Genomic DNA, 22,853 nt, shown 5'->3' on the forward strand with positions numbered 1-22,853 from the left:
TCTAATACATTCTCTTTATACCAATGCATTTATAAAATATAATTTTTAATAGTTTTTATGGAGAAAGGGACTTATGAAAACAGAAATTCCCAGGCCTCTAAAGTGATCAAGTAGCTCTGTTGGATATCCTCCTATATAATAAAGAGCTAATATGTAATTAGACTGAACAGTAGACAACTGTCCAGATGACACTGGGGCTGCGAGGCAGCCGGGGTTGTGAGGGCTGAGCCCCTTGCATGAATTTTGTGCATTGGGCCTCTAGTATATCATAAAGGACCTTATATGCACACATAGTGTTTGGATTTTATCCTAGGAGCATCAGGGAGCTAACAGATTTTTAGCATGATCAGATAAGCTCTGTCTTTTATGATGATTCCTCTATCAGCAGTTTGGATGAAATTCTTTTTAGTTTAATGTAGTTATGTTAATCAAAATTGTTTTAGTGCTTATTATAACCAAATACCACCTGTTTAAAATGAGAGTAATTAAAAAATAAATCCATCTCTAATCAGTATACCTGGTTAAGGATGTCCCTTAAAAGAGCTAATCGACCATACTTGACTGAATAAAATTTGTCTAGCTGTTAACAAATTTAGAACACTGACTTGTAAATGATTAGGTCTCTGTATGTGATCTGTGACAATATAATGTTAGGCTATACTGTTTCTTGTACTCTTTGTTTCATCCCTACTTTTGCTACATTATTTATGAAGAATTCAAAACTTTGTACAGAGATATTGCTAAGACTCATTCCACAAAGAGCATTTAAAAAGCTACAAACACTGTTTTACAAAATAATGTTTCTTTGTTTTGACCAGGGCAGTTTAGTTAGAATTCTTGCTAGAATACCTTTATATTGTATAAGAATTTGCTGAATCATAATTTGGAAAGTTACTCTTAAAATATCACATTATAATTGACCTGTACTAATGTCACTATCATAAAATAATTCCTGAAAAGTAGGCTCATGTTATTTTAAGAAAAAAATTATTTAGTGAAAACCGAGGGATATTAAAGATATAATTTAGTCCCTTCCAATTGTATCTCTATTGCTTTGATAATCAATTCAGCTTAGTTGGGGGCGGAGCAGGGGAGAGGGAAACACAGGGGAGATTGGATTTGTTTATTTTTGACTTTCTTTATCAGGAGGAATTTTAGGTTTCAATCATCAAATTATTTAATAAGTAGAGGTCCGATGCACAAAATTCGTGCAAGGACTCGGCCTTGACTGCTGTCGCGGCAGCCAGTCCTCTACCTTGGTCCCTGCCCACCGCAGTGGCTGCCTCGGCCCTCGCAGCCAGGCTTTGTCCGGAAGGTTGTCTGGAAGGATGTCCGAAAGAACGTCTGGTCTAATTAGTATATTATGCTTTTATTATTGTAGATGTCACTAAAAAGTTTTGATGTATTCAGGCCTTTGGCTACTTTTCAGTTGTAAAGGAGATCCAGGAAAAGCAAAAATTTTCATTTTTGTATCTATTCTTTCACAAGGATATACATTTTCTTCTTAAATTAAACGAGGCACTTATTTATGTATGATCTTTATACTTCCAAGTACAGTTAGATTCATTAACTCAGTAGTCAACGCAAAGTTCTAGTCAAAATGGATAGCAGAAAAAGAGAAGGGAAAAAAGGATATTTTGGTTGTGGAAAACAAGAGATATTGAGTTCAGAAATTTATTCTGTCCTTTCTTTTTTTTTTTTTTTTTTTTTTTTTTTTTTTTTTTAATTAAATCTTTATTGTTCAGATTATTACATTTGTTCCTCTTTTTCCCCCCCCCCCCATAACTCCCCTCCTTCCAGTTCCCGCCCCACCCTCCGCCCTCACTCCCCACCCACTGTCCTCATCCATAGGTGCACGATTTTTGTCCAGTCTCTTCCCACATCTCCCACACCCCTTTCCCCCCCAAGAATAGTCAGTCCATTCCCTTTCTATGTCCCTGATTCTATTATAATCAACAGTTCATTCTGTTCATCAGATTATTAATTCACTTGATTCTTAGATTCACTTGTTGATAGATGCATATTTGTTGTTCATAATGTGTATCTTTACCTTTTTCTTCCTCTTCCTCTTCTTAAAGGATACCTTTCAGCATTTCATATAATCCTGGTTTGGTGGTGATGAACTCCTTTAGCTTTTCCTTATCTGTGAAGCTCTTTATCTGACCTTCAATTCTGAATGATAGCTTTGCTGGATAAAGTAATCTTGGTTGTAGGTTCTTGCTATTCATCACTTTGAATATTTCTTGCCACTCCCTTCTGGCCTGCAAAGTTTCTGTTGAGAAATCAGCTGACAGTCGTATGGGTATTCCCTTGTAGGTAACTCGGTTTCTTTCTCTTGCTGCTTTTAAGATTCTCTCTTTATCTTTTGCTCTTGGCATTTTAATTATGATGTGTCTTGGTGTGGTCCTCTTTGGATTCCTTTTGTTTGGGGTTCTCCGTGCTTCTTGGACCTGTAAGTCCATTTCTTTCACCAGGTGGGGGAAGTTTTCTGTCATTATTTCTTCAAATAGGTTTTCAATATCTTGGTCTCTCTCATCTTCTGGCACCCCTATAATTCTGATGTTGGTACGCTTGAAGCTGTCCCAGAGGCTCCTTACACTATCCTCGCATTTTTGGATTCTTTTTTCATTTTGCTTTTCCGGTTGGATGTTTTTTGCTTCCTCGCATTTCAAATCATTGACTTGATTCTTGCGCTCCTCTGGTCTGCTGTCGGGCGTCTGTATAATATTCGTTATTTCAGTCCGTGTATGCTTAATTTCTCGTTGGTTCCCCAATATAAGATCGAGGGTCTTATTAGTTTTCGTGTAGATCTCATTAAGTTTATCGACAGCTTCTAAACAGTTCTTGAGGGACCTTAAAAGTGTGGTTCTGAACTCTATTTCTTCCATTGACAATTTTGTCCTGTTTCTTTGTCTCCGCATTTTGTTATGCTTCCTTGGTGTACCCCCTAGTATATTCTGTCCTTTCTAACAATCAAGACAATAATCAAGACAAAAAGGGAAAACGAGTGGGTTTATAGCTTCACTATCTGGTATTAGGTAAGAAGCATTTAACTTAAGAAATGGAGTGGGGAGTAGTACCTTCCCGCCTGGATGACTGTATTTCCCGTGCTGCACCACGGCCTCCACTTTCTCTTCCTGTCCCTGGGCGTCCGGTCACTGAGGGTCTGCGGGCTTCGGTGCAGAGATGGCCAAGTCCAAGAACCACACCACACACAAGCAGTCCTGAAAATGGCACAGAAACGGCATCAAGAAACCCCACCACAAAGATACGAATCTCGGGGAGGGTGGGAGGGCAGGAGGGGGGTGGGTAAGAGATCAACCAAAGGACTTGTATGCATGCATATAAGCATAACCAATGGACATAAGACACTGGGGGGTAGGGGAGGCCAGGGGATTGTCAAGAGTGGGGGGGGGGGGGGAAAGGAGACATATGTAATACTTTTTGTAATACTTTAAGCAATAAAAAAGAAAAAAGAAAAAAGATACGAATCTCTTAAGGGAGTAGACCCCAAGTTCCTAAGGAACATGGCGCTTTGCCAAGATGCACAACAAGAAGGGCCTGAAGAAGATGCAAGCCAACAAGGCCATGAGCGCACGCGCTGAGGCCATCAGGCCTGGTCAAGCCCAAGGAGGTCAGGCCCAATATCCCAAAGGGCAGCAGCTGCGAGCTCAGTTGACTTGCCTACATCGCTCACCCCAAACTTGGGAAATGTGCTTGTGCCCGCATTGCCATGGGGCTCAGGCTCTGCCGGCCAAAGGCCAAGGCCGAAACCAAGCCTCAGGCTGCGGGTGCAGCTGCAGCTCAGGTTCCCAAAGTGCCCAGGCTCTTGCTCCCAAAGGCACCCAGGCCCCCACGAAGGCTGCACAGTAGAAGCCTCTGACTGCCAATGTGAGGACAGAAGGACTGGTGGGACCCCTGGGCTGCTGACTGCATGGAGCTGGTGTCCTCCTGTGCTATTTGTACCAATAAACCTGAGGCAGGATCTGTCTGTCAAAAAAGAAAAGAAATGGAGTAGGACAGGGAAAAGAAGTTATGCCTCATAGGCATGTTTTTTCACATTACAGAGTTTATGTTTGTAGTTTGAATCTTTTAAGTATGAATTTGTGTTATATATACTTCGTATATAGAAATATTTTTAATTTTTATAATTTGGTAAAGTTTACAAATTAGGGGATAATCTAAGGAAATACTGGTATTTAATGTATAAGATAATCTAAAATATAATTAAGATTGTCATTAAAGGAATTTGAATATGTGAGTACATTTGGTTAAAAATATGGTAGAATCATAATTAAGTTAATACCTTAGAGTTATTTTTTACTATATTTTCTGGACATTTAGTTGATATTAATTAATATCTTCTAGAAGATTGCCTGAAGTGGTTTTAAATTGTTGAAATCAAGTCACATTTATTTTTCAGTAATTATCATCTGATTACTAAATTTAATAATTATTGTCTGTGTCCAAAAAAACCATTATAAGTACTTGAGAACTCTGTATTACCTACTTGTGAATACCCTAGTGGTGTAGCTCAACACTTTGAAGGTGCTTTCTGTTGTGGTATGACAGGGCTAGAAGTCTAAATTAGCTTGGGCACACAGTTGTTGGCTCTTTCATTCCTTCTCCAGAGTTTGGTCCTTGGTTTTGTGGGTTCAGAAACATTTTAATGAATCATCTCCAGTGCTAAGGTGCTAGTGAATTAAGCCACACTAAATAAGATACAGCCAAAATTAAGAAATAAATCAGAAGCCCAGATAATACCAGATAATTCACTAATACCAGATAGTGAATATATTGGCCAAGTGTAATAGTTCTGGCTAGTTAAACACATTAGGAAAGTCTACTTTAAGAAACCAAATAAAGATCAGCTGTTGCTTTTGAAAACCTTTTACTTCTTTGGTATTCTCAGTAATGTTGGTAAATATTTGTTAGTTGATGAATTATGTGGCAAATGTTCTCTTGAAATTAGTTAAATTAGATTATGTTTATGGAAAAAGATTGATTGGTATTAAAACTAAATTGGGTTGTCGCTTCAGTATAAGGGATTATTGAGCATTTCTTCTGACTATCATACTGATATTTTTTATTCTTTTTTTTTTAAATATAGTTTATTGATTTTTTACAGAGAGGAAGGGAGAGAGACAGAGAGTTAGAAACATCGATGAGAGAGAAACATCAATCAGCTGCCTCCTGCACACCTCCCACTGGGGATGTGCCCGCAACCAAGGTACATGCCCTTGACCGGAATCGAACCTGGGACCTTTCAGTCCGCAGGCCGACACTCTATCCACTGAGCCAAACCAGTTTCGGCCATACTGATATTTTTAATAACAGAAAGTCATTTTCTTTTGATCACTAGTAGCCATAGCTTTTTAAAAATATATATATTTTTATTGATTTCAGAGAAGAAGGGAGAGAGAGAGAGAGAGAGAGAGAGAGAGATAGAAAGAAACATCAATGATGAGAGAATCATTGATGGGCTGCCTCCTGCATGCCCCCTACTGGGGATCTAGGCTAATCCGGGCATGTGCCCTTGACCAGAATCGAACCCAGGACCCTTCAGTCCACAGGCCAACACTATACTGGTATCTACTGAGCCAAACCGGCTTGGGCAGTAGCCATAGTTTTTAAAAACAAATATATTAAGATATAATTTATATAACATGAAATTCACTCATTTTAGGTGAACAATGACTTTTTATAAATTTATTTCTTTAGTTATTTTTAAATACGTTTTTTTTTGTGTTGATTTTGGGGGAGGAAGGGAGAGGAAGAGATAGATAGAAACCTGGGGATTGAGTCTGCAACAGGGCATGTGCTCTGACTGGGAATCAAACTGACCTCTTGGTTCATAGGTCAATGCTCAACCACTGAGCCATGCCAGCCAGGCACTTTTTGTAAATTTATAGAGTTGTGCAACCATTACTACAGTCTAATTTTAGAACATTTTCATCTCCCCCAAAGGAAATCATATATCCATTTGTAGTCACTCTTCTCATCCTTAGTTTTCCATGTCTAATGATGCATATTTAGCTTCCTGTAGCTGACTGTAAAATATGAGAAAAGTGAATACTATAGAATTTCCCAAAATTATTTAGCCTTCTTGTCTGGTTCATTTGTTTGTGTTAGAGGTTTGATAATTCAGAGCATGGACATTTTTTGTTGATGTTAATTCTCACTGGAGGATAATTTTTCCATTGATTTTTTTTTTTTTAAGAGGATGTAAGGCGGGGTGGGGAAGAAAGGAGAGAGAGAGAGAGAGAGAGGAGAAACGGGAGGGGAACATCTATTTGAGATACCTCTTTTGGTTGCCTGCAGCATGTACCCCGACCAGGATGGGATGTGCCTTTGACCAGGAATCGAACCCGAGATCCTCTGATGCACAGTCCAGCAGTCTAACCACAGAGCCACACTAGCCAGTGCTAGAGCATGGACATTTTTAAAAAAATATATATATTTTATTGATTTTTTTACAGAGAGGAAGGGAGAAAGAGAGAGAGTTAGAAACATCGATGAGAGAGAAACATCGATCAGCTGCCTCCTGCACATCTCCTACTGGGGATGTGCCCGCAACCCAGGTACATGCCCTTGACCGGAATCGAACCTGGGACCTTTCAGTCTGCAGGCCGACGCTCTATCCACTGAGCCAAACCGGTTTCGGCGAGCATGGACATTTTAAAAAAAATATTTTTATTGATTTCAGAGAGGAAGGGAGAGTGGGAGAGAGAGAGAGAGAAACATCAATGATGAGAGAGAATCATTGATTGGCCACCTACTGCACACCCCCTACTGGGGATCGAACCTGCAACCCAGGCATGTGCCCTTGACCGGAATCGAACCCAGGACACCTCAGTTCGCAGGCCGATGCTCTATCCACTGAGCCAAACCAGCTAGGGCCATGGACATTTTTGGATATTTATTTATTCAGATACCAAAATTATTTAATAGGAGAAAGTAGTAATAATTTGTGTAAGAGTGGAGTTGCTTTTGGGAAATGAATTTTCAAGTTTGCTTCTTGTTTGGCGGTTACAAATTAATTAATGGAAAGAGAGAAGTAATTGAATAAATATGAAACTACAAATTTATTCGACCCTTGTTAGGAATTTAGTAGGAAACTTTACAATGCCTTTTAAAAAGACTTAAGATTTTACATAATAATGTTTTGCAAATTTTACCATAAAATTAATGTCATTCTTTTATTTTTTTTAATTTAGCTTCTCAGAATCAAGAACGTCTATGTGCATTTAAAGATCCATATCAACAAGACCTTGGGATAGGCGAGAGTCGAATCTCTCATGAAAATGGAACCATATTATGCTCAAAAGGTAGCACTTGCTATGGACTCTGGGAGAAGTCAAAAGGGGACATCAATCTCGTAAAACAAGGCAAGTTCTACTTTTCTTACCTGAAATAACTTTGTGTTTCATAAAATTGAAGTTTATCTGAAAAGCATGGAGGTAGGTTAAAACCCTCTCCTGGAAAACAGTAATTTAGAAGTGTATATCCATGTATATATATTCACTCACAAAGCCCAAATTTATAAATGGAATTGATTTTTAGGTGATTTAAATAATATCTTTCTTATTATAATAGCCTTATTGTATGAAATTTAGAAAATACAGAAAACTAAGAAAAACAAACACGTACAATTTCATAATCCTAAGAATTTTTTAAATTCTACTAATTTATTCTATTAGGTGTGTTTTCTGTGTCCCTCTATGTTTATATGTGTGTGTACTTTTTGTTACCCAAAGTTAGGATAAACTATAAATAATTTCACACCAATTATTTATATTTTTTTAAAAATTTTTATTGATTGATTTGGGAGAGTTATATCATGAATGTTTCCCCAAGACCGTGAGTGTGTTTGTGTGTGTGTATGTGTATATATAAAGCATTTTTAACCTCTGCACAATATTTCATTGTATACACATATGGCAGTTTACTTACACATTACTCTGTTGGTCATTATGTTGTTTTCTGGTTTTCACTATAATACTACTTCAATGAACATCTTTGAACATAAATCTTTGATATTATCTAATTATTTCTTTGGAATAGATACCTCAAAGTAGAATTATTAGATTTTAAAACATGAATATTTTAAAGGCTGTTTAGAAAAATTGCCATCTGGTTTTCCAGAAATGCTATATACATTTACATTCCCTCCAATAGTGTGTGAGAGTGTTATTGATTCTTTGTTACAGTAGTATATTATTACTTTTTAAACTTAGATCAATTTAATGTAGACAAAAATGAAATCTACTGTTGCTTTAATAATTCTTATATTAATGATGCAGTTAAACATTTTGTTGTTGGCTCCCCCGCCCCATGAAATGCCTATTTAAACTTTGCCATTTTCCTGTTATTTAAAAAAATTGTCTCCTATTGATTTGCAAAAATATTTTATAACTGATGAGTACTCACTCTAACATTGATTGCAATTATTTCAGTTATTTCTTAGTTTGTTGTTTTCATTTAATTTTGTTTATCGTATTGACCCTTAACATTATAAGGGTCAATGTTTACATTTATATCAATTTGTAGGATGTTGGTCTCACCTTGGAGATCCTGAAGAGTGTCACCATGAGGAATGCATTGTAACTACCACCCCTCCCTCAATTCAGAATGGAACATATCGTTTCTGCTGCTGTAGCACAGACTTGTGTAATGTCAACTTTACCGAGAATTTTCCACCTCCAGATACAACACCACTAAGTAAGTAACTAAAGTAACTTATTTTTCCTTGTAATTCCTTTTTCTAGAAATTTGCAAAATTAAAAAATATATACAAACAGCCATGGCTGGTTTGGTTCAGTGGATTGAGCAATTGGCCTGTGGACTGAAGGGTCCCAAGTTCGATTCCAGTCAAGGGCACAAACCTCAGTTGCAGGCTCCTCCCTGGCCCGGGGCCTTGGTCAGGGCATGTGTAGGAGACAACCAGTCTATGTGTTTCTCTCACATTGTGTTTTTCTCTATCTTTCCCTCTCTTTTCCACTCTCTCTAAAAATCAATGGGAAAATATCCTTAGGTGAGGATATATATATATATCATTCAGGTTTGGCAGGAGTGAGAGGGAGAGTTCCAGCATCATGAGACTATATTTAGGTACACCTGAAATCCAAAAGCAGTGCACCAGGATTTCCAAGGTTTTGGTATATTACCAAGTGAGTCAACATATAGTACATTCCAGCCCCTGAGGAGGAGAGTTTGGCAATATTAAGAAAACTGCATGTGTGCTTACTCTTTCATCCAGTACCCCCATTTGTTAAGAATTTGAAGAGACACCTCCAATAGTATGAAAATATATATGCATAGTGTTATCCATTGCAGTATTATTTGTAACTGCATAATGGAAATTTTCTAAGAATAGCAGATTACTTGAAATACATTACGGTACATACCTGTAATGGAGTACTAACTATGCAGCTGTAAGAAAAAAAATTAGTAAGATCTTTATGAACTGATATGGAGTGATTTCTAGAGATAATGTTAGATGAATAAAAAGCATATACAGTATGCTGTCTTTCATGAAGGTCAGAAAGCTTATCTTTACAAAAGGAAGCAAAGAAAGGATAAGCCAGAAAATAATGAAGTTTATTACTTACAAGGGATAGAGGGGGTGGAGTGGAAAGGATACAGGAAGTAGTGACAGTTCTCTGAGTATAGCCTTTTATATGTAGTTTTGACTTTTGGAATCATGTTACTAATATATATATATATATATATATATATATATATATATGTATATATATACATATATATATATATATATATATGTATATATATATATACACACACACACACACACACACACACACATATATATATATATATGCAAAAAATTAAATTAAATCAATAAGGAAGGGAAGGGGGGAACCCCCAAACTAAAATAAAACTGAAACAAATGAGCCCAATTGTATCATAATCACACTTAAGGAAAAAGGAAAGAACTAATATACGGATTTTTGCAAAGATAATTTTGGCTATATATATTCTTTTGGGTGAGATGGGATATAAGAGATGGCGGAAGAACTGCAAACAAATACTGAACTCTTTTTAGGTTTGTTTTCAGTAATGTGGACAAAGCAATTCTAAAACAATTGTGGATGTATTATATTATAGGATTAAGAAAATGACTAGCCCTAGCTGATTTGGCTCAGTGGATAGTGTCAGCCTGGGGACTGAAGGGTCCTGGGTTCGATTCCAGTCAAGGGCACATGGGCAGGTTGTGGGCTCCATCCCCAGTAGGGGGTCGTGCAGGAGACAGCCAATCAATGATTCTCTCTCGTCAGTGATGTTTCTCTCTCTCTCTCGCTCTCTCCCCCTCCCTCCCTTCCTCTCTGAAATCAATAAAAATATATATATAAAATGACTATATGTGTTGATGTTCTTGGAGCCAGTGTTCTTACTGAAGAAGAGGAACACAGTTATATATGGGGAAGACAAGAGAATATTATGAGAATAGATTTTAATTCAAGGTGTCAGTATGGATTTATGACTTTTAAAAATACGTATTTTTATATATTATATGCATGTATATGTGGTCATGTATATATGTATATGTGTACATATATATTTGTGTGTATATTTAAATACGTGTGTATGTAATATATGCATATATATATTCACATATATTTCTTAGTTCAATTTGTTGAAAAGGACAAGAAGCAAAAGCACCCTAGTAGCAATGAACATGCATGAAACCCTAATTTAGTTTCTAATACAACTAACTCTCCACTCAAAGAAACTTGGACTTCTTGGAAAAGTGGCTTATTTTAGGACAAGAGTAGGATAGATGCTAGATCAGTCTGAAACAGCTTCTAACATTACAAAGTAAGGAAAGAAATGCCCCCAAATAGGATGGAGACTTGTCACAAGGACACAGGAGCCAGCTTGAAGGAACTCCCACTGGCCAAATTAGAGATAATTTGAGTGCTAAAACAGTACAGTAATAAATTGTAAGCTATTGGAAGGAAAACAAATTAATGAGTCTATGCTGGTAGTAGAGAAGGGAAAAGAGAGAGCACTTGCTTATAGTAGAATGCCAAGTGCCAATGGATAGATGGAGGAGGGCAGCAGTTGGAAAATTATTATTCTGCAAATATCATTGTAAGGACTGGATTAGGCAGGAATCATCAAAAGATCCAAATTTAGGGGCAGGAGGATATTTGCATTGTTCTAACGTATTTCCCACATATTAACAGAAAAAATTAATTAATTATAAAGTGAGGAAATTGGACAACAGCATGATGAGGTAGTTAAGATTAACACAATTAATACAGGGCAGATGAACATCCGTGATATCCAGAGCAAGCCACAGTGTCGCTCATATAGTACTATTTTTTAGCCAAGAATGCATACCCTGAATCTAATCATGAGGGAATATTAGACATATATTTGTATATATAAAATTAAATTACAGTTTCCAGAATTGTAATTTCTGTATCTGATAACAAAAATAATAAAGTTCCTCATACATTATCAAATAGCTTTTGGTAAAAACAGTTCACATTTCCATCAGTGGTATACAAGAGTGCATATTTCATTTATTTTTATCAGCACTAGTATTATGAAAATAAAACTTTGCTGTGATCATTTTGAAAAATGATTTGCTTTGTTTTTATTAGTGAGGTTCATATATTTTTTGTTTGTTTTCTATTTTAAATTTTCTTATATTTATTGCCCATTTGTACTGTTATTTTTCAAGAATGAAGCTAACTAGCTTTGAAATAAATGATTTAAAATAGTCTGAAATCTAGTCATTTCATCCCTTCCTTGCCTGTTTCTGTTGATACTGATAGTTTCTGTTGATAGGAATAACAGGAGCTACATTTTAAATAATAATTTAATATGTTCTCCCATTCAGTGGGTTGTCTTTCATTTTGTTGATAATTTCCTTCGTTGTGCAAAACTCTTTAGAGAACATATTCACCAGTGATACATCTGATAAGGGGTTAGTATCCAAAATTTATAAAGAACTTACGAAACTCAACACCAAAACCAAACAATCCAATTTTAAAAATGGGCAAAAGACCCGAATACACATTTCTCCAAAGAGGATATACAGATGGCCAATAGACATAAGAAAAGATGCTCACGTTACTAATCATCAGAGAAATGCAAATTAAAACCACAATGAGATATCACCTCACACCTATCAGAATGGCTATCATCAGTAAACTAACAAACAAGTGTTGGTTAGGATATAGAGAAAAGGGAACCCTTGTGCACAATAATTTTTAAAACATGCAACATCTAACTGTTTATTCAGGGACACTGATCTCTTTTCCCTTGATTGTCAAATAAAAAAAATGACAATAGCCAACACAACAGTAGCTGTCCAGTGTGAATGAATCAAAATTATACCTATGTTTTTTGTCAAGTTGGCAAAAATATGTCTTTTCTGGGGAGCTGCAGAATTTTAGTTATTAGTTTATGTGTGCCATGAGATGGAAAAGGTTGAAAACTACTGCTCTAGGGAACAACAGAGGATACCTAATGTTCTCTGTTAATCTTCTTATGTCTCTACATTGTTTTCAGATGAACAGTTTACTTGCTGACTTCAAGCCATTCATTGCATTAGTGGAATTATATTTTTCTCATTAAGTATGCATTTACACAATATCCATCATCACATTTACTTGCCTTCTCACCGCTAGAACTTGCACATTCAGTAGGGTCAGACCCAGTAGCAATGAAGGAATGTACGGATAGCTGAGAATAACAAGATATAGCTCTCTTCCCTCAGAAAAATGTTGTTTTGTGTGTTTCTTTCCCACACACAGTTGCAGGTGAAGATCATGAGATACGTAAGTAATATAAACCAAAGCATATGGTAGCAGTGGATCTTCTTTTCTTTTTTTAGCAGTGGATCTTTAAGAATAATGAGGGGGAATTGTCAGGGAAAATCTGACAGACTAACCACATGACCATAAGTGAATGTATTTTGTTGAGCCACAGAATTTCACATTAAAATCATTCAAGGATTACTTTGATGTAGAATTAGGGGATTGAAGCAAGATTACTCCACTTCCGTCCAGTTCTAAATTTTTTTTTTTTAATTACAGATTTTGTGTAGTCTTAAGAACTACCTTACATAGTTTTTTTGGAGGTAATTAGGGCACAAATAAATGAAATCTCCTTAGACTATTTATTCTGGCTGTTGTTTCCTAAAAAAATATAACAAAATGGGAAGTCTGATGCTTTTTGTTGAAACATGAACGAAATGTCTGTTTAAACATAATTAAATAATTAATTATTAAAGTTGGAAAAAGGTATGTGAGCATTGTTATGTACCATAAAAATTAAGGTTCTATTTGAACCATAAATCACCAATGACTTCTGGCAACTAGCTCTCTGTTCTCAAAAAAAGCTTTTTCCTCCGATCTCAGCATCTGAAGTAGACTATACATGTTGTTTTCCTCCATTTAGAAGAATTATTACCCTTTAAAATAAAAAGGGAAATAATGGAAAAAGAACTTCTGATATTTAGAAATAGATGCCAGTTGTTTTGTCAATCTGAGGTTCAGGTCTGAGGTTTCCATCAGAGTCCTTATAGCATGTGTTCAGCCAGAAACCACATTATCAGATAATTCTCCCAAGACAAAACTGACTATAAGTGAGGAGATTTATGGATTGATAACTCATATTCTAGGTCTTAATACCTCCGTTATTATTTTTTCAAAGATTTCCTCTTATACTAGCAACTTTAAAAAATACTTGCTAGTAGTTCTGTGCCTATTTAGAATATAGTTAGAAGTAGACCTGAATCTACATATAATTTTGGAATTAAAGGAGATTAGGTACTTTTCTTCTTTTGAGATCTTATTTTCTGAGGCCTTTATTTTTTCTTAGAAAACCATTCCTCTTTGTATCCAGTATGACTTGGTAACCTTTTCAGGCACTGTTCTTCCTTTCCCCATCAACAAATGCTGTTCTTAGTTCTCTTTCCCCTTGGCCTTAAGATACTGGTGTTAGATATTTATTTAATGGGTCTTGCTTCATAAAATACAAGTAAATGTAAGATTCTTAGGAAATATTATTCCAGATGGGATAAATCTAGTAGTGAAATTGTAACTCACTTTATCAGGATTATAATTATTAGACAGAATGAGCAGGCTTTTAAAGTAAACATAAAGGGAATTCAGGCATTTAATATATAGTGAAATCAATACTAAGTAACATTTTGAGCACTCAGTGTGTGTGCTTATAGTCTTCTTCTATATGCCTTAAACCTTTCTACTTAACCCTTACAGAAGCATATGAGATGGTTACTCTTATGTTCTTATTTTATGTTGAGAACACTAAGGTACAAATACATAATTTACCAAGTCATACAGCTAGTAAGTGGTAGAACCAAAATTAAAATCTAGATGTTTTGCCTCCAGAGTATGTTATTAGCCATTACTATTTGTTTAGCCATTACTCTGTATACGCAGTTGTTATATAACCACTTAAACAGGGGACCTGTTTATATTTGTTTGTTAATTCATTTGGGAGGGGGAGAAAAAGGATATTTTGAAAATACTTGATTACATTTCCTAAAATTCAAGGACCACTTTATGATTTTTTCACATTACAAAGGTTTTCTATATTTACATTACACATTATTTAATATTTTTGTTTGATCATCTCATTAAAAAGCATATATTTTAAAGGGAAACATCATCATACTGTAATGTAAAGCCAATATCATAAATAGAGGGTAACTTTATAAAGTATTTATTGAAAAATTAGTAAGATGAAAACAAAACCCTCATATTAACTAGCCAGATATTGTTGCTGGCCAAATTGTATGATACTTAAAGCTCCCTTTCTCTGTTAAAAGGGAGAATAGCAAATGTTTGAAAGTTATAGAGATCCACTGTTACCAGGTTGAGATTTTTCTACCTCAGTAAGTGGACAAAAGAGAGAAAACTTTTACTGATACATGTCCACATACTACCTAAAACCAGAAATCTGACACTTTAGGAAAGTGAACTGTTCCCTGCCAGTGTGGATCAGTGGTAGAGTGTGGACCTGTGAACCAGGAGGTCACGGTTCAATTCCCAGTCAGGGCACATGTCTGGGTTGCAGGCTTGATCCCAAATAAGGGGTGTGCAATAGGCAGCCCATTGATGATTCTCTCTCATTATTGATGTTTCTATCTCTCTTTTCCTCTTCCTTCCTTTCTCTGAAATCAATAAAAACATTTTTTTTTTTTTAAAGGAAAGTGGGCCCTGGCTGGTTTGGCTCAGTGGATGGAGCGTCGGCCTGCGGACTGAAGGGTCCCAGGTTCGATTCCAGTCAGGGGCATGTACCTTGGTTGCGGGCACATCCCCAGTGGGGGGTGTGCAGGAGGCAGTTGATCGATGTTTCTCTCTCATCGATGTTTCTATCCCTCTCCCTTCCTCTCTGTGAAAAATCAATAAAATGTATTTTTTTTAAAATAAAAAATAAAAAAATAAATAAAAAAGGAAAGTGAGCTATATTATTCGAAGTCTCTTCCAACCATGAGAGACTTTGCAGTACCTACTCTGTTTAAAAAGAAAGTCAGCCTTTAGTTTAAATAAATGAATTTATATCTACAGTATTCTTTTACTTGCTTAATTCATCCTAATGTGTTTGTAACTTTCCAGAGTAGAAAGAAGTGTATAATATTGCAAGATTTGGACACTTATTTTGTAACAATTCTTGATAAGATTTCTGGAGTTGGTATAATTAACCTCCCTAACTATAAAGTAAACAAAATAACCAAGTTAGAAAAGCTGGCAGAAAATTTGTCTTTTATAAAAGACAAACTAAATAAACCCAGTTCATTGCATTTAGTGTTAAAGGTTTTTGGATGACCGTAATATAAGAATATACTTGTATTTTAAAAGAAAATTATTCATTAAGTTGATGAGGAAAGATTGAATTGCATCTAGAACTGGGTTTAAGAAATCACATTCTCATTTACGCTGTGCCGTTAAGATTAGAAATTCCAATCCCACTGTCTGGCAGCAGATGTCTTCATCTCACGCCGAGCTGGAAAGAAAGCCTACGAGAAGCTGATGTTGGCAGAGCCTCAGATAGGCTTGTAGCTATTGTGAATATAGAATAATTGTTCAGTTTTTACTGCTTCTGTGATTGCTTTAAACTGATTGAATAGATAGGAAACGGCTAAGTATAGCTAAAAAAAAGACTTTGCTTAGTACTTTATGAAGCATTTTAGCAAGAGGCAAAATAAAATGTTTCTTTTTATACTTGTTAAAAATATTAGAGGAGAATGTACAAGAGAAATAAAGAAGAGTATGTATCCTTTGAAGATATTCTTTAATGCAGTAGTAGCAAGATTCTATTTACACGTGTTAAGTAGTGTTGGTCAGACAGCTTTCATTCTGAAGTTTTGTTAGCTCTGCGCTATTGAATATCAATTCCGCCCCATACCTACCTGCTTTGCTCCTAATTTCTCAAAAAAGAGAGTGGAAAGGAGAAAGGAAGAGTGAGAGAGAGAAAAAAACATCAGTATGAGAGAGAGACATTGATTGGTTGCTTCCCAGACTTGCCGGGGATAGAACCTGCAACCTAGGTACGTGTCCTTGACTGGGAATCGAACCCTCGACCCATCCGTGTGTGGGCTGACACTCTATCCACTGAGTCACTTCGATATGGGCAGTAATTTTTCTTTTTTGTTAGGTCAATGTTTTTAGTTGATGATTTTTGAAAGTGTTGGATCTATCAAAGTATTGGAGCTATTGAACAATCACTCATTTAAAAAGATTAATGTGGTTTGTGTTGCAATTTGATGTAAAATATTTTTTTGACTTGAATTGCTTTTATCTCACCTTTACCTCCCAAAGATTGTAACTGAGGTTTTTTGTTTGAAAACCATGAAAAAGTTGGACTGAAAATAAAACTTCCTGGAATTGCTTCATTGCTTTTAAGCAGGACACGTGGGTGCCTCTAGGACAGGTTTTCAGACAGGAATATATACAGGGACAAAGAAGGGAACATAAAATAGTTAAGTTAAAAAGAGAGAGCTTAGGTTAAAGAAGAGCTAATGGGATGGGAAAAAGCAGTGCCTATGTTGGAGAATGATACAGTCCCAGCAACAATAATTCTAAACTCCGTTTGTCTCACCACTGCCCTAGATTTTCTCTCACTTTAACTCTCTACTCTTGCTACATATGGAGTGGGATTTGTAGGAACTGAGAATTTATTTATGGACAGTCTGGGTTAGAATCATCAATGGTGATCTGATGAAAACACTATCCCTTTTACTGTCCTTTCATGGAACACCAGATGTGTATGTTTAGAAGGTCGCTTTTAAAGAATTGTCAGATGAGGGCAGGGGATAACAGAACAACCTGGGAACTATGGAAGAGATGAATTTCAAGGATTCCAATGGTTTCATTTAAAGATTTCCTCTGCTATCTGAAAGTATAGTGTTCCTATGAAATATTTTGTAGGCCGAACTGGTGTAAAGCAAAGAAGCAATTACCTTAGGACACATCTTGTTGCTAACAGATGCACAAAATAAATCAAGGTGAAGCACAGATGTTCACAGACATGGTTCAGAGCTATGGCAGTTGATGCTGAGCTGCTGAGTGTAGTTCCCGAGGAAGCAGGTTGGAGTGCCACTCTCCGCTCAGGTCTGCGCTGCCTCTGTAACGGCTCACTGCACAACAAACGCTGGGCTCTATATTCACTTACTGCCTTTTTCATAAAAGTGAAAATCCTCTTCAGATTTCTTTTGGCTAATGAAAACAGGTATTAATGTAAACATTTTGTGAAAGTAGAGTGGCATAAAGAAAACTTTAAAAAAGCTTTTATTTCTGCTCAGTTCCCTATCCAAGAGTGCATCTTTTATTAACTCTGGCTTTCTTGGCTCCTAGCTACTGCCTCTGCTGCCCCAAAATTAGAAACAGCAAGAGGATGTGCAGTCTTTTCATTTGTCTGCTTTGTTTAATATTTTTCTCTTACCAACAAAATTGGATACTTTAAAAGTACTGAATAGAACAAACTAAATATATTCATTTATGGAATGTTTCTATGATGCTTAATAGGGATTAGCTGTAGTGATTATTTAATTAGCATTATAAATTCCAGATTCATTACGAGGAAAAATAACTGCATTTGTTACATAGAAAAGAAACCCTGATTGAATTTTATATGCACACAGCAGCATGATTAACTCTTCAAAGCATTATTAAACAAAAAGCAAGGCACAGAAATTCCATTTACATAGAATTCAGAAATAGGCAAACTTAAGCACACAGAGAATGTAATATTATTAAGAAAAGTGAGAAAAAATGATTAGCACAAGTCCGGATAGTGGCTATCTGTGGGGAGGAGGAAAGCTGTTATGACCAAGAAGGAGCAGGTAGGTGGGAAGGTGGTTTTGGGGATTATGGATGTTCTATTTCTTGGCCCAGCTGGTAGCTATGTGAGTGTTTATTTACTTCATAATAATTTATTAAACTGTACATTTGTATTATAAACACTTTTATGTGTATGGCTTATGTTTTATAATTTAAAAATGCTTTGAAAGAAGGAACAATACGGGAAAAACTAGAAAACTAATTTTTTTCTACATGTAGTCATGCTTTCCTTATCAAAGTGAGTACAAGTTGTTATCATAATTTAAAGAACATCAAATGGGGGAGGTAGTTATCTATACAGTGCCAAACATATTTTTTGGTCTAGTCAGCAAATAACTAGAAATATAACTTCCATTTTTTATAGTCAAATTATTTCATGGTCATTTCCTGAGAATAATGGCTTTTTGTATGATACTTTTTAAGTATCATTTTTATATAGACCAGTTAGGAAATTTGACTAGGGATCTCTGAATGATTAAATTCTTTGGTTTGATTTTGTATTCTGAGGATTTTTATTTGATTTTAATAACGAATAGCGCAGTGATTAGATTTCTATTTTTCCTAATTATAATGGATTTTTTAAAAATGTAGCATAGGCTGCAGATTAATCTTTATCTTCTATTTTTTGTTTTTACTAAAAATTCTTATATATATATATATATATATATATATATATATATATATATATATATATATATAATTGATTCACAGAGAGGAAGGGAGAGGGATAGAGAGAGTCAAAAACATCGATGAGAGAGAGACATTGATCAGCTGCCTCCTGCACACTCCCCACTGGGTATGTGCCTGCAACCGAGGTACATGCCCTTGACCGGAATCAAACCTGGGACCCTTGAGTCTGCAGGCCGACGCTCTATCTACTGAGCCAAACTGGTTAGGGCTTTATAAAAATTCTTAATCTATTTGCTTAAATGCTCTTTTTACACTTACTTAATGACTTTATTCTGATGAAATATAATTAACTTTGTTAGTTTTAATCTGTTCTTGAATAAAAGAAACACAATGCTGAAATTCAATCTCTTTTAATCACAAAACACCTATTTTAAAGAAATTAAAATTATAAACCTTACTAAGCTAGAAGTTAATAAGAAAGCTAGGCATTGAATGTCTTTCCTGTTGTCTTTTTAAACTTTTTGTTGTTGTTTAATTCAACTGTTTCTCTCTCCCTTAGTTTTATATTTTATAATTCAGCCATAAAATGTCTGGACTTAGCAGATTATGGACTGTTTTTGTTTATTGTTGTTATTTGTTTCTTACAAACAAAGTCTATTCATAATGATTGAGGCAAGTTAACTTTAAGTCTTAAGTAGTATTAAATACCAACTTGAAAAAAAAGAAATATGCCTCCTATTAATTTGTTTTTAGGACATTAAACATAAACATTACTGTGATCATGATTGCTGTATATTTGCCATTCTAAACATAATAATTAAAATAAAATTGTTTTTCTTATAGAAATATTTGTTCAAAACATTGAACTGTATAATATATCATTATCACAGAAACAATATTTGGCAATCTAAATTATTTTGCTAAGGAATTCATTTAATTGTAATCACATTAATTGTTTTGATTTTAATGTTTTCCCTCTGCTTTTATGAAAAGTACATTGCTTAAAAAATTAAAAACAAGAACAAATTCCTAATTTGCTTTTTCATGCAGAGTTGTAAAAGATTTAGGAGCCAAATAACCATCAGTTATTTAAGAATTCTTTTGTTGCTTGCTGCACATGCAACGATGTTGTTCTTTCTTTGACACAGACCCAGACAAAGGCTGAGTGTAGCAAGGAAGCAAACAGCACTGCCTCCAGTAGTGGCCCCTGCCTGGCTCCAGGGTTTGTAAACAGAAACATCCTAGGCTCCAATGAGGCAGACAGCAGTTCCCTGTCTGTTCTGCGTTCAGGAAGCGCTTGCTTGTATAATCGGAGCCATTGCACGCAGGCATACATAGCAGTGTTTACATTTGGCTGAGTATTTAACTGAGAGAGCTAATAGGGAGGAAGGAGAAGGTTTATTAGAGCTAGGGGAACAAAACAATTTCAGACATACCATATATATAGCATATATGCAAAAAAAGAAAGAATTTAAAAAAGGAACAAAAAATAAAGAGTTTTCTGGTTAAAGGCCTCTTTTATTGCACACATATATGAATATACATTGAAATATTTTTTTCTGGCAGTTTTTCAGGGGTCTCATATTTTTAGACCATGTGGCATATCCTGGAAAGTTTTCCATTTGAAATATTTAACACTAGCATGTGTGTTTTTTTAAAAAAAATATGTTTAAAGATCTACTTAATACTTTTTCATCCTCCCTGTATATGAATTAATATTTCCTACTTCAGATTTTGGGTTAATGAATATTTTATGTAAAAGTTATGTTGCATTTTCTTTGTAAATTTGGGAATAAAAGTAAAGAGAATACTGAGGTTCAAGAAACATTAAAAGAGTTATACACAATTTTGGGATTAGAAGGACCTTAAAGTCACCTAGCATAACCAACTTTAAAAAAATAGTTTAATAGGGGGGCAGGCAGTGGTGGGGAAGAAAAAAAAAAGTAGTTTAATATGTTTTAATAGTGAAGTTATAGTAACAGCATAGAAGAAAAACATTAAAGACATCTAGTTGCATGTAGGAAAACTCAGGAAAAGTATAGTCAATGGACAGAATCGATGTTATGATAAAAATGCTACTTAGTTGCTGTCATTAAGAAATTTAATTGTTTTTAAAAATCCAGTTGTTGTCATTCTCTAGAAACAATTATGGGAGTGGGGGGAAGGATGGGGGTGGAGGGTGGGTTCCAGGTGCAGCTGGAGGTCAAAATTTTCTCCTATGCTTCTGCTGTACGCTTTGTGGTTTTGGTCTGCTGTCTGGGCAAAGCAACTCAGTATCTTGTTAGAAACAGGATAGGTCCACTTTGAGATAGGTCTGTGGTTACACAGTTGACCTTCCATATTCCTAGATTTTACATCTGCAGATTCAAACAACCATCGATCAAAAACAGTATTTTCTGTCTGCTGTTCTTGGAACACTCACTAATTGGATCATGTTATTCTTTCTAGCTACAAATGTATTTTTCCACATGAAGACGGCTATCGTATACTCTTAAATTTTCTCTTTTTGTATACCAGACACTTCCATTTTTCTCTGCCCATCACATTTCAGTGTTCTCATACCTTCATGTCTTCTGGACATACTCCAGTTTGTGGACATCCATCCTAAAGGGTGTTTCTCTGGGCATGATCTGATTCATGGAAGGAACTAACACATAAAATGGTGTACCTGCTCATAATAGCCCTGTGATTTAGATATGTGTGTTCCCTTTCTGCAAGTGAATAAACTTAGGCTCAGACAGGTGAAGAAATTTTCTGAAGGTCATACAATAAGTGGAAGAACTGAGTTTTCTTGGTTTGTGTTTAAGATAATTGATTTCAGAGAGGGAGGGTAAGGGAGAGAAAGATAGACACATCAATGATGAGAGAGAATCATTGATAGGCTGCCTCCTGCACAGCCCCCAACCTCCCACTGGGGATTGAGCCTGCAACCTGGGCATGTGCCCTTGATCAGAATTGAACCCAGGACCCCTCAGTCCGCAGGCCAACACTATCCACTAAGCCAAACCGGTGAGGGCGAAGAACTGAGTTTTAAGTCCAGTTCAGGTTTAACTACCAGCAAAGCCACACTCTCTTAATCATAATATTAATATTAGTAAACATAACTACTATTATTGCATAGATAATACATTCTCAACACTATACTGAGTACTCAGATTTCCATCTAAGCCACATAGAATATTTGTGAGGTAGAGATTATTATTTTTACAAATGTGAGAATTGAATATCAGAAAAGTCAAATAACTAGCTAAAGGCCACTGAGAGAGTGGTGTAGAGTCAAGATTTAAACCCAAATGTGAGTCCAGCCGGAGTGGCTCAGTTGGTTGAGCATCTCCCCATGAGCCGAAGGTCACTGGTTTGATTCCTGAACAGGACCTATGCCCAGGTTGTGGGTTCAATCCCCAGTAGGGGGTGCTCAGGAGGCAACCAATAAATGTTTCTCTCTCACATTGATGCTTCTGTCTCTCTGTACCTCTCCCTTCCTCTCTCTAAAATCTTATTAGAAAAAGACACCAAATGTGATTCCAAGACTATTCTGTTAAATATACTCTTCTGTCTGTGCTGTTCCATGATGTAGTTAACCCATAGTAATAAAAGCATAATATGCTAATTAGACCAGACGTCCTTCCAGAAGACCTTTTGGACAAAGTCGGGGCTGCGAGGGAAGCCGGGTCCTGGGTGCCAGAGGGAAGCTGGTGCTGGCAGCCGGGGGAAGGAAGGCCTACACTTGCATGAATTTCGTGCATTGGGTCTCTAGTATTTAGGAATGTAACTAACAGGTATTTCAGTGTCCTAAATATATATAATCTTATAATCTGATGAAATATATACTTTTCAGTTATTAAAATTTATTAATTTTTTATTTCCTTTGATGCA

At 35.8% G+C, this 22,853-nt stretch overlaps 1 protein-coding gene across 4 annotated transcripts in view; it reads left to right on the top strand.

Annotated features, from left to right (window-relative positions):
- Window positions 1-22,853, top strand: part of BMPR2 (bone morphogenetic protein receptor type 2) — a 125,408-nt gene that overhangs the window by 65,837 nt on the left and 36,718 nt on the right. For 3 of the 4 annotated variants that reach the window (XM_059702807.1, XM_059702806.1, XM_059702808.1), the window contains exons 2-3: window positions 7,218-7,388; window positions 8,551-8,721. In XM_059702807.1, coding sequence (XP_059558790.1) covers window positions 7,218-7,388; window positions 8,551-8,721 — 342 coding nt within the window. The remainder of the gene's footprint in view (window positions 1-7,217; window positions 7,389-8,550; window positions 8,722-22,853) is intronic. The other variant, XM_059702809.1, reaches the window with a different exon arrangement.

This window comes from Myotis daubentonii, chromosome 7 (genome assembly GCF_963259705.1).
Source record: "Myotis daubentonii chromosome 7, mMyoDau2.1, whole genome shotgun sequence".
Taxonomy (NCBI): domain Eukaryota; kingdom Metazoa; phylum Chordata; class Mammalia; order Chiroptera; family Vespertilionidae; genus Myotis; species Myotis daubentonii.